The sequence below is a fragment of the Helianthus annuus genome, chromosome 3 (genome assembly GCF_002127325.2).
Source record: "Helianthus annuus cultivar XRQ/B chromosome 3, HanXRQr2.0-SUNRISE, whole genome shotgun sequence".
Taxonomy (NCBI): domain Eukaryota; kingdom Viridiplantae; phylum Streptophyta; class Magnoliopsida; order Asterales; family Asteraceae; genus Helianthus; species Helianthus annuus.
This window is the reverse complement of record NC_035435.2, coordinates 149,340,399-149,353,523: the sequence shown is the minus strand read 5'-3', so window position 1 is coordinate 149,353,523 and position 13,125 is coordinate 149,340,399. Positions and strand designations below refer to the sequence as shown.

Genomic DNA, 13,125 nt, shown 5'->3' with positions numbered 1-13,125 from the left:
TATGTTTTGGTGTTTTTCTTGGCAAAACAACCAAAAACATCATGGTTAAGTCCAAAACATGATGCTTACATGTTAATTTTTATACCTTCTCACACTTCTCACGAAAAAAGTTTTTTTTTTACAAGAAACTCACCCTATATATACATACATATATAGTTACACAAGAATGAATATTAGAGTAAACTATTATATATTGTATATGTTATATATATATATATATATATATATATATATATATATATATTGTTTTTAAGGACGACGAATAGTAATTTTAAATTTCAAATAATATATATTTTTAATATTATAATACCTTATTATTATATTTACTTTCAACTTTCTTTTTTTATGATTTTTTAAAACCATATTTCTCTTTTTCATTTACTTTTTGTTTTTTATAATTTTTAATGATATTACCTTTATCAATCAATTTAATATTTTTTAAAAACTATCGTTTGTTAATTAAAAAAAAACCTTAAGTACGCAATTATGTTTATCCCCCCCCCCTCCCGAAGGTTCCGATACAAGTGTTGTTAAAATGAAGTTGTATTCAAACTAGAGTATTTATTTGGTATCGTTTTATGGTACGATAATAAACTAATTAAACTGATTCTATCGTTTGGCTTTCGAAACAACATTCTTCATTTTCAAATATCGTTTGTTTAACCGATTCCACGATTTGGCTTTCGAAACAATATTCTTCATTTTCAAATATCGTTTGTTTAAAATTATCATTTGCTCTGTTTCGTCGCAATGCGCGATTGCCAATAAAAACTATCATAGATAATTTTAGTGTTTTACCCAAGTGTACATCCTCATCCTCATGCTTCCCTTCATCATTCGATTTGTGAAATGTGAACACTTGTATCAAACTTTTAATTTTATATAGTTCAGGTTAATGATACCAAAACAATGTGACTCTAAAGTCAAAACTAACATTATGCTATTAATTAATATTGTATTTGACAGGACAATTACTAACCTGGTTCATTAACGGAGGTAAACCTCCATCAATGATTTATCATTTGAAGGGAAAAGAAAGGTTAATTTATGGTTTCATAATAGTATATATGTAAATGTTCATGACCTTAGAAGTTTGGTGTGGCATCAATTTTCTCGCTCACGAAACACCGGACCCCTTTTTATGAGGGGCTGTGAGAGGCTCAATCGTCACGCTCGTGAGAAGTTATCAAAGTGAATGGGCCAAATGGCCAATCACAAGGTCACAACACATAAGTATATTTTTATATATAATTTTTCATATAACATTTAAGATAAATACACATTTTTTTCTTATTTATTCTGAACGTAAACGTAAAAAGACATAAATACCCATCATTGAGCAGTAAAAACTGAATTAAATTAGAAAAAAAAAGTAATTGCACGGTACCCCTGATCGCGGAAGGGATCTCCCTTCCTAAGCTAGCGACCCGGCAACGCTGCCTGATGGTGAATACCCAGCCGAGTTCGAGGGAGCGAAGAGCCTGCAAGCAGGATTCGAACCCGCGCCACTTTGGACTCCCGAACCGGTTTTAGATGGGTGCCGGTGGCCACTGGACTGACACCCCGTGGTTAAATTAAATTAAATTAAATTAACGAGATAGATAAAATGCCAAGTGTTTGAAACCACAAGTATACTCATGTGAAAATGGTTTCAGATAAAAAAATCAAAAAAATGTCCACTCACCCTCACTAAGAGCATTTACAATGGCTTCCTTATATATTTGTCAGTGGATTATTTATATTATAAGACTGAGTTGTGTTGTATAAAATTTTAGGGTCTTTATCACGCCACATCAGCGCCACGTAGGCTTCATGTCACATATGGAGCTTTGAAGCTCCTTCCTTTAACTAGCATTCAATGGTTTAAAGCCAATATCATGATTACCTAATTATTTGGTTTTTTTTTTGTATTTTTTACTTATATACCATTTTTATTTAAAACAAAATTAAAAAAAGTAAACATAATTTCAATAAAATAAATTCAAGATTGCAAACTACTTAAAAACGGATTGTTGGGGTCCCACGCGTTTTGGTTGTTAGAAAACATTGTGTGAATTGAATAGTATGTATAAAAATTATGGAGAATACATGATAGAAATGGTATGACTTGAGTAAAAATGGTAGGATATATATACTTTGAATATTTAAAAATAAAAGTAATTTTTTTAAATATAACCGTTAGTAAACTGTATAACGCATAGGGCCCACCAAATAGAAAATGTTACTATTTGTGGGGTCCCACGTGTTTTGGTTGTGGGGTGAGGGTATACCACACCATCATACCTAAGGAATGTTTGTGAGTGATTGTGAGAGGAGACGAGAGAAAATGTTACTGTTCATCTGTATATTTATGAGAACACTGTTTGTCACACCCTCAAAATCCACATGCGGAGTACTACCGCGAGGCGTGTGTCTGGTCAGGATCCAACCACCAGTTATACTGAACAATTAGGTTAATAATAGGAAAGTTCACCAACCATAAAGATTAGCGAATACCATAGTTAAAATCCACAAGTTTTTAAGTTCAAAACAATAGTCTAGTAGTAGCGGAAGCATAGTAAAATGGTTCAAAAGTTCAAAGTTCAGATTATTTAAAGAACCCAACACACAGGTTTAGACGTCCACTACACATCCCTAAGCTGCAAGCTCCTGAGTCACTGTGTACCTGCAAAGCATGCGGTAGGGTGTCAACATAATGTTGGCGAGTTCACGAGTTGTCCGGTTTTAACTTTAGAAAATGTAAGTTGTTTAGATAAAACATTTATAATCACGTTATGGGGAGCTACCCCATCAGTAAGCTCACTAAACTGGTGATACCGAAACTGGTGACGTTGAGTTGTTGTGCCCCGAGTCAATCTCTATCATCATTGACCAAGTTGCAAGGTCTACTAGTTCACGCCCTATCCCCCACGGTCACGGTGCGAGGTTTGTCAAACCTAATAGCGCTATCAACTAATAATCTGTTCACCCCGGCGATTAATCGGTATTGTAAGCAGGGACTTTTCATGATAGAGTTTCTTTTAGTTTTGTTAGTTGTGATTTATAAATAATATCCAAACGTATTCCCAGTGGGATAGTAGTTTAAAAATACCCAATCGTATTCCCCCCAGGAATAAAAGTATCTTTCTCGAAGATAGCAGTTTGTCCGTGTCCCTCCCTGGGACGCATGCATTTAGTGTGTGAACTCACCTCGGTTTGCTCGACAGACAGTTTACTTAGTCAAGTGAGTTGGCCAACCACATTCTAATATAGTTACCAGTATAGGTCAGGTTTGGGTACAAATAAGTCACATATATTTTACACATACCTAACACATAGCACGCATGTCATACTAACGTCATTGGGCCTGTCCTAACATACGAACAGTCAACCAGGAGAAGCACGTAGTCCAGTTAAATAGTAGCAGGAAACACACAGCCCAAACATATCATCACATAGTGTGGCCCAATAACTAAGTCAAGCAGCCCAGTCGAGACTAGGTGGTCTCAACTCGAGACTATGAGGTCTCGAGTCACAACCACGAGATCCTAAGTCGCCATAGCTGGTCTCGAGTTGTGCACATTTGAGTCGCCACCTTGGAGGTCTCGAATCCAGTCTCAAGTCGAGATCAGGAGATCTCGAGTCGCAACCGTGCAGGTCTCGAGTCTCCTCATTCATGCTTTGGTCTCGAGTTGTAGATCTATGGTCTCGAGTCGCAACACTGCGGTCTCGACTCACAACCACAGATGTGAGTACAGGTGGAAGCCGTCTAGAACATTCCCCCAACTTTTGTACTATCCAATCAGATTTCATGAGCATGTACTGTCCAATCAAAATTCACTAACATGTTTTCAATATTCTACCCTAATCAATTCAGATCAAACAGTAGGTTTTCAAATGTTCATCACATATTCAAACTGTTCATCATGCTTATTCATTCAAAACAGACCCAAAATACCTCATCCTAAATCTAACACTTGTAACTTTGAAAACATATCAGCATGCTCATAATATCCTTGTGTCACATATCATGAATATCATTGAATCCTACACTATTTCATTCATCCAAAGCCATCAAGATTCAACATTATTATCTTAAAGACTTAAAACAATATTTACCAACAAGTTCTATAGTAACCTACCATCTTCTCACAACAATATAATGCAAACAAGTAGTCATTTTCAACTATAACTCGAGCTAGCACCTATATTACATTGTTCACCTATTATCTTTATGTAAAAGATTGTGGACTAACCGTTTAGTGTGCAAGAGTGTATGGAATCAGCTGAAAGAAAGCTTCCGAGTGATGATCACAAGCTGAATTGCGGGTCCTTAGCTACCACCGTAGAATCCGAGAAGAATGGAGGGTGCTTGTTGAAGTTTAGGGTTTTCTAGAAAGAGAAAGGATGACGGAAGAGAGAGGGGAGTGTGAGGGAATGTTTTAGGATTTAAGCTGATGATTGAATGCCCAAAATAGGGGAATGTCGGTTTGGATAGGGGTTTTATACTCTCCCCAAAATGGTGCACCCTAAGGGATTTCGAGTGGGCTAAAAGGAGAATTGGGCCAGACCGTGCAAGTGGGTGCGGCCCACTGTCTTCAACCCGGCATATAGCGGTCTCGAGTCGAGACCTTGTTGTCTCGGTTCACATATACATAGCACATATATATTGTATTTATACTTTACACACATTACATATAACCCAAATAAGACCTCACATAATACACCGAAGCAAATAACAGATTTTCATTTAATATCATATATATATATATATATATATATATATATATATATATATATATATGTAACGACAATACACAATGAGGTTACTCGGGAAAACCCGAAGTGTCACATTATCCCCAAGTTTTAAGAACTTTCATCCCGAAAGTTAAAGCGCAGCCACTGACAAGTTAGTGTGTACAAGAATGTTTCTGCGGGGTGTCAAATCATCCACCCGTTAGTTTGGAATTTCGTCCCGAAATTTCGTTGTAGCTTCAGTGATAGGAGTTTCGTTTGCAAACAATTGGGGATACTTGCGCTTCATCTGGTCTTCCCGTTCCCAGGTAAACTTATCTTTCAGCTAGAATCTAACTATAAAACTGAAATTGAATAAGGAGATTACTTACTAGTACTTGAAGGAATACTTAGAACTTTAGAAAGAAGGCTACTAAGTAGAAGCAAGCTCCACAAAGAAGTTTCAGAGTGAAGTGTGAATGGTGTGATGAAACAAGTGAACTAAGTGGCCTATTTATAGCTGATCAAGAGTAAGGAGGTGATGCTAAGTGTTATCAAATGTTATAAGAACAAGATTAGTGTCACCCCAGATGTCCCAACGTGAGATAAGGTGGCAAAATCGCGAGAGAGGTGGCAGGAGGGCAACATAGGAAGTTGCCAACAATATTCTGCTGTCAGCGCACCCCTTGCAGACCGCAAAGGGTTGTGCCTTACGGTCCGCAAGGACCTCAGCTGAGTAAACATTTTGACCCTCTTGCGGACCACAAGAGGTATGATGTTGTGATCCGCAAGGGACTGCCAATGAGCAGAAAATTTGCCTTTTTCACATATTCAGCCCCTTAACTTTGATATTTGCCTTTTTAATTATTATTGTCCCTCTCTATCAACATATCTGATTTATTTGAAGAGTTTTTGGACACGTGACATGCTAGGATTTGATATAAAATAACCGAGTTGTTACACTAATACTGTCCCATTAGGTGTCACACCTCAACCGATGGCAGAAACATCGAGGCGAGAAGTAATAGATTGTTCAAAGACAACATAACACTAAATGTGCGATAACAAATTAAAATTCACAATTTCATTTCTTTTCATCAAATAAGCATTACACTGTTTCAAGAAAGAAATGCAACAATTTCAAGTAGAAAATTAAAACATCAACGTCATAATTAAAATTTGGTGAATTTTTAAATCCACCCTAAGTAGATTTCTTGTAGTAATCTTCATCAAACATTTCCTGCAACATGTATAAAATATCCATCAGCAAAAATTATATTGGTAAGCATACTAGTTTGTCTACATAGCATAAGTATGAATAGATCTAAATTCCACATGTTTAAAGTTTGCTAAATTATGTATCATACTAGCATGCAAAGACTAAATATCAATCCAAAGTTTGGCACTAGCGTAACCTTATCACCGAAGTAATAAGAGCGTAAAGAATACTTAACAATAACCCACAAAATGGGCGGTGTGCTAATCCTATATCGTTATACATGTTAAGGGAAGCTTGCAAGGTCAATGATATTAGCTAAGCATAAGAATGTTCTAGCATGCATAGCATATTAGCATAACAAATAAGCATTTTAAAGGATTGAGTGTTTGCATAAGTTTGCTTATATTTGTGTGATAGTGTGTTTAATACGGATATATGTTGTAACCCAAATATTGATTAAAGCGTAAAATGGGTCTAGTATGAACTCACGGTTTACGAAGATTTCCACAAAAGCGAATGAACGGTTTTGAAGGATGAAATTACCAAAGTTACCCTAGAAAGGTAAAAAAGGTGTATGAGTATTTGGATTTGGAGATTGGAAAGTAAATGAAGGTTACAAGTATGAATTTACATAAAAATATATCCCGTCTTAGACACTTATGCGGACACTATTATTTGCTTGTGTTTTGCATGAGTCTTATTACTCATTAGAAGTTAAAAAATAAGGAATCCAACGCTTTGAATATTCTCCACCTTAACATAATATTCAACCATGGTTTGGTTGATATTATGGTTGGGTTTTTGGAGTAGGTATTATTCATACATATACATACACACACACATATATTATCAAATATGTCAAGCATTTTTCAAGCATTAAAGGTAGTATATATCCATTAACCTCAAGAATTCATCGTTGTACAAAATCACTAACATGGTTGGTGATTCGGATGGTCATGAATGTAAGTAAGATATACATAAGTAACCTATCTAATTTGCTAAGTAACCAAGTGAGGATAACTAGACAAGTGCTTCCAACATGGTGTGGTTGGAGACTTGGTGTAGTTTGCTCACTTTATTGCTTAGAAATTACTTAGAGCATTACAAGAATAAGAAATGGAGGTATATGACCTCAAAGTTTCTGGAATAAAACTTCAATCCAAGTCACTCAACATAGAGATTTGTTAGTAACTTGAAGATGTTCCCAAAAAAAAAAAAGTAAAGATGAACAAGTTCATAAAGTTTAACAAAAATCCTAACTTGGGCCTCAAAAATGGTAGTGTACCATCTTTGTTTACCTTGATAAACATGTGGTAATACTCATAGAGGTTAGCCAAGGAAGGAGAAGAAGAAAACAACAAATTCGCTAGATTGGGCATTAATGAATGTGGTTGGGGGTTGAAAATAGGGAACTAGCTCAAAACAACAAAATTCGCTAGATTCTGCTGTCAGACACACCCCTTGTGGACCACAAGGGGTTGTATACGGTCCGCAAGGGACCCCCAAAATTCATAAAATTCCATTTTGGTCCTTTTAGTTGCTTAGTTGGTTAGTTTATGCTTTAAACTCAATGCTAAGCAGGTTTTTGGATGTCTTAAGGTGTATGTAGCCATGAATATGATATCAATACTTATGAATTAACATTTTCAAAGAATTTATATTCTCATTGTATGGCTCGGTTTTGTATAAAACGCGTATTTATGAATGTTTACTTATTTTAAAAGTATGATTAAACCAAGATGATATGATATGATATATGATTACCATTATGATCAAGTCTCGAATTACAAAGGATTGAAATGAAAATACAAATTACAGTAAAACAAAAAAGAATAAAAATTACGGAACGTTACACTAGGATTCTACCATAGTGCCGCCTTCACTCTTCAATAACTCATGAGTCCACCACTGTGCCACCTCCAGCCTTTGATAGATCTAAACGAGGGTGACATTACCAAACCTTCGAGGCTTTGACTCCACACCGGTTAAAGAAGGAGGATTGTGTTTGGGTTTATTTAGGGGTTTTAGTGTCACTGTTTTACTATACTTATGAATTCTCTGTTGTATGATTCACAATTTGAGTAAAGTATGAATGCTTGTTGTTTGAAAATCAAGCTTTCTTTAAAATTTAGGCGATTTAATCCTAATATATACATGAAATAGTATGTAGATAAACGTGTGGAAGATGAAAATTTGTTAACTAGGATTAAGGTACAGAGATTTCATATTGAAGATGTAGCATCATGATCTTTCATGATTTCTAATATAAAGATGTATTTTTAATTAAAGTTAAAAAGTGCCATGCAAAGCCTGTTTTGCTACTTGTTGATGTGTTTCTTTACAATTGCTACGGCAGAGCCTGATAGACAAATGGAATCCACACTAGATGTTAGAGTTAGGATGTTATAATAAGTTGTTAGAATGCTAATTAGGGTTAGGGTGTTGATGAAATTAAAGGAAAAGAAACATAAAATAAGCGAAAATGAAAACAATACGAAGATGAATATTAAAACTCTTGTAGACTTGAAAAGTAAAAGCTTTGCAAAAAAATTAGAGCGTGGGTGAGGGATTTTTCAATAAAAAAGAAATGACGCAAAACAAGATGAAAAGAAAGAAAATAAATTAAAGAAGTGATGATGATACATATTGAAATGTCAAAAATGTCCCTCAGACCATGTTAGCTTAGAAGTCTTTATGTATAAGGGGTTCATCATTCACAAGTAGTTGAGGGTTCAACAGCAATCTCACACGTAGTAGGATAAGCTCCCGAACTACTCAACGAAGAAACAAGGCTCTATTCAACAAGACACGTATTTAGTCAACGCTCTTGACCTCAAAATTAGATTTTACAAGTTTTGCTCAGATTCTCTAGTTATGAAACAAAAAATAAAATAATAGATAAAGTATTGCGAGAAAGAAAAAAACATATTTAGATTATTTTCTTACTAAATGGTACATTTTTATATTGCATATACATATCTAGGTTATATAAATTGAAAACATCAAACTAGTTTGTTTATTAGTAATATAATCTACACAGGTCTAGTTTATATACATAAGTGAACATTCAAACTAGAAAATTTCTTCTTATTTATGTTTTAGGTATGATTGAAAAAATAAATATTACATTTATTTTATTTGGTTATACTTTTTTAAGATCTAATAACAACCGTCTTCCTAGCGACTTACAATTCTATTGGTATATGAAATCTCGATGTTTAGGTCAATTCAATATCGAGTAGAAATGTAGCAATTCTTTTGATACGGTTTTTTGGTATATGCAATTGAGAAACCAAAGTCAGATAGAAGGACTTGCCTTCCGCGCCTAATTCAAAAGGTCAGGGGCAGGGCATCGAAGGGAGCCCACCTCTAGAAAACAAGACTGAAGTGTTGATCCCGTAGAGGACCTCTGACCTTGTTTCAGAAGGCGACAAGTGGATTCGAAAAGTAAAGTTGTATAAGCAACCAATATTATAATAAAACATCATGTTTTCCATAAACTAAAACCCAAGGAATCGCCATGTCAAATACTGAAACTCAAGGGGTGTCACATTAACTAGCTAATACTACATGGATCATAACCGAACTTCCTCATTCCTATAAATACCCCCACCTATACATTCCCTAAACCCATCCCATTTTTCCTCACACAACACACACACATATTGTATACATACATATACATACACACAAAACCACATATATCAAAACTTACACCATTCTATTCAAGTACAAATCTTTCTGGGTTTTTGTCACAAAAAAGAAAAGAATGATTAACTTAAGTGCAATATTTACAATCTGTTTAATATTGTTTCTAAACATAGAAAGTTCAGAGGAAGTGGGGATAACCATTATTGAAAGTGCTGTTGCCAAAGGAGCAGGTGCTTGTTAATGTTAATGACTTAATGTTAATTCATCTAGCTTATTCTCTGTCTTTTTGTTAGTATTTGTGTTTTCGAATCCGTATAGTTAGAAAGAAATGATGAGTTAATTTATTGATGGTGCAGTTTGTCTGGATGGAAGCCCACCAGCATATCAGCTAGATAAAGGATTTGGAGATGGTGTCAACAATTGGTTGGTTCATATACAGGGAGGAGGATGGTGTCATACGATTGAAGATTGTGTGTACCGGAAAACTATGGACAACGGATTGGGATCGTCGAAGTTGATGCCCGAGTTGTACTTCTCCGGGATCTTGAGCAATAAAGCAGATCAGAATCCTAGTATGGATCTAATATTTGCTTCAATCATTTGCAGTTTTTAAGGTTTGCTGTTTTTGTAATGTTGGAAATGTTCTATTTTCAGATTTCTATAACTGGAATAGGGTCTACATGAGATATTGTGACGGGTCATCATTCACGGGTGATGTGGACGAAGTTGATACCGTAAGTCAACTAACAGAAAAACCCTAAACCTTAAACCATAAATCCAAACGTTAATTCAGTTATTTTTTTAAGTATATCAAAGTATGAATCATAATTTGTTACCCTTTGAATATAGGTCAATAACCTATACTTTAGAGGTGCAAGGGTGTTTGATGCTATTGTTGAGGAGCTCATGAGCATTGGAATGAAGGATGCACAAAATGTAAGCTACCCTCTTTAGACTCGAACGAAAACATTACTAGATATCTATAACCAATCTAGTCGTTTTTTTTAGATTAACCTGATTAGTTAAACGTGTAACATTTTTAGGCTCTTCTCTCTGGGTGTTCTGCGGGTGGATTGGCTTCAATATTGAATTGTGACAAGTTCCGCGGATTCTTCCCATCAAGTACTAGAGTAAAATGTGTCCCTGATGCCGGTTATTTTGCTCATGTGTAAGCCTATTGATTTTTCTTTGTCACACACACGTATATATAGAGAATCTATTACTTGCAATAGAGTTGATTGTTTTACTATGCTATACCAACGCGATACTAATACAAATGTTTCAACAGGAAAGACCTCTCTGGAGAGTACCGTTTTGAACAATACTATGACAAAGTCGTGACATTACATGTATTATCTATCTCGCTCACTCGTTCATGTTTTCTACGTTTCAAATACTTTACTCTATGTCTTATAACCACTGGTTCAATTGCTATGGTTGTAGGGATCCGCAAAAAATCTACCTTCGGATTGTACTTCGAGTATGAAACCTAGTTTGGTAAGCGCGTTATCCATCTATTTGGTCGCTCATTATTTCTCTGGTTATTTAATTCAGTGTTTTACGAGTTTGTTATTTGATTGTGAATGCAGTGTTTCTATCCTCAATACGCTATGCCGTATATTAAAACGCCTATTTTCGTAGTAAACTCCGCTTACGATACATGGCAGGTGGGCTTTATATCAGAATTCTTGACATTTGATTATAATATGTTGTTTCTCATTAGTGTTCATAATTTTCACTCAAGGTGTTCAACATTTTGGCATCATATGAAGCCGATCCCAATGGTGAGTTCACCAAGTGCAAAAATGATTTGAAAGAATGCTCGGCAACCCAACGCCAACGACTCCAAGGTGATCAACCAGAAATCCATGTATATAACCTTGAAAAGTTGGCAAGTGACAGTGTGCACTAAACAACATGGGATTAGATATTATGTCATATTAAGGCTTTGTTTCTTCTGTTTGTGCTACAGATTTCCGCTCAGACTTTTTAGGGGCGCTTTCAGTCGTGACGAATAGTTCAACCAAAGGAATGTTTGTTAACACTTGCTACACTCATTGTGAAACTGACCAAACCATATGGTTTGAAAAACCTACTTCAAAGTTGGAAGATAAGGTAGAGTATCTTTTTTGCTACTTAATATATCTTAAAAATATCTAATATATCATATTTTGTCTCAAACCAATATGTATTGCAGACCATGGCAGAGGGAGTTGGTGATTGGTTTTATGACAAAAACATGTTCCAAGGGGTCGATAACCAGCAAGTGGATCCACACTATTGTTAAGCTCCGATCAATTATCATAATTTTAGCATACAAAGATACAAAAAGCTCCTTAAATTGTGTATTTTCTTTGTTTATAGTTAGTTACCTTCTTAAATAAATACATGTATGAATGTTGACGACATCATAGCGTCACCTTATAAGTTAGTGTACTCTAAACATAATTATTTTGAAATGAATAAAGTTAATAGTTAAGTTCGATACAGTAATTTATACATGTTTTATCTTTATAAAAAATATAAAAAAAAAAATATTATAAAATGAGAATGGAATTTTGGGGCCCTCCAATATTGAAATGCATCCAATTTCTTTGTCTTCATAGTTAGATTATGAAATTATAAATTACACACGGGTCAGATTCCTGTGGTACCAAACTCATAAGTCATAATTAACCCCCTTGTCCCTCATATTGTCATCTCACGTTAATATTCTTTCAACATTTTGTGTTAAAAACAATTGACGTAAAGCTAAAGCTTGGCTTATAAGTTGTTTATAATAGATTGCCTCGTAATGCAGACTCGAGTTTGGCTTAGAGAGAGTTCAAGATTGATTTAAACTTAAGTCGAAAAGCTTAAATATTTATATAACTGAATCGAAATTTTTATCAGAAATCCCGACAAAAAATAATTTAAAACAAACCTTTTAAACAGGGACAGGGGCGGACTCAAAGTAAGCCCAAGGTGGGCGGACGCACCCCGGGGTAAAAAAAATTTTAGTGCTAATTTCCGTCGAAAATCCCGTCCGCACCCCTTGAAATTTTCCGTCCGCACCCCTTGAAATTTTCCGTCCGCACCTCTTAGGTAAAAAGTGTTATCAATTTATATTTAAATTTTTTAGTAAACTCTTATTTTTTTAAAAACACTACCAAAATTATATAACTTTTAATACCTAAATAACTAAACCCAAATACCTAATACCTTTAACTAGCCCACTCCTAAGTCTTAGCCCAATAAACAAACCCAACAATCAACAATATTTCAAACTAAAATAAAATAAACAAGCCCAAAACCCTTACATATTCTCTCCCGCTCTCTATCATCCCCGCACGCACGCCAGCGATCAGAACATCAGCGACAACAGCAGCCACATACCACCGTAATCAGCCATCATACCACCGCCGATCAAACACGGGTAAGTTTACTTGTTATTTTTGATGATTTTTGGTTGATTTTTTAATGATTTTTTGGTTGATTTTTGGTGGGGTGGGACGGAACCGGTAGCCACTGGAAGTGAATTTTTGATGGCAAGAGACTATTAG

The 13,125-nt window shown here is 35.2% G+C and overlaps 1 protein-coding gene across 1 annotated transcript; it reads left to right on the top strand.

Moving 5' to 3' along the window:
• The first annotated feature begins 9,570 nt into the window (after window positions 1–9,570).
• On the top strand, window positions 9,571–12,076 carry LOC110930034 (pectin acetylesterase 8). Its single transcript, XM_022173245.1, has 11 exons — window positions 9,571–9,813; window positions 9,940–10,155; window positions 10,238–10,317; window positions 10,433–10,519; window positions 10,627–10,751; window positions 10,872–10,932; window positions 11,027–11,080; window positions 11,173–11,250; window positions 11,328–11,433; window positions 11,556–11,698; window positions 11,781–12,076. Exons 1-11 carry the CDS (start codon window positions 9,702–9,704, stop codon window positions 11,868–11,870), a joined length of 1,152 nt encoding a protein of 383 aa, XP_022028937.1. The 5' UTR covers window positions 9,571–9,701; the 3' UTR covers window positions 11,871–12,076.
• The last annotated feature ends 1,049 nt before the right edge of the window (window positions 12,077–13,125 follow it).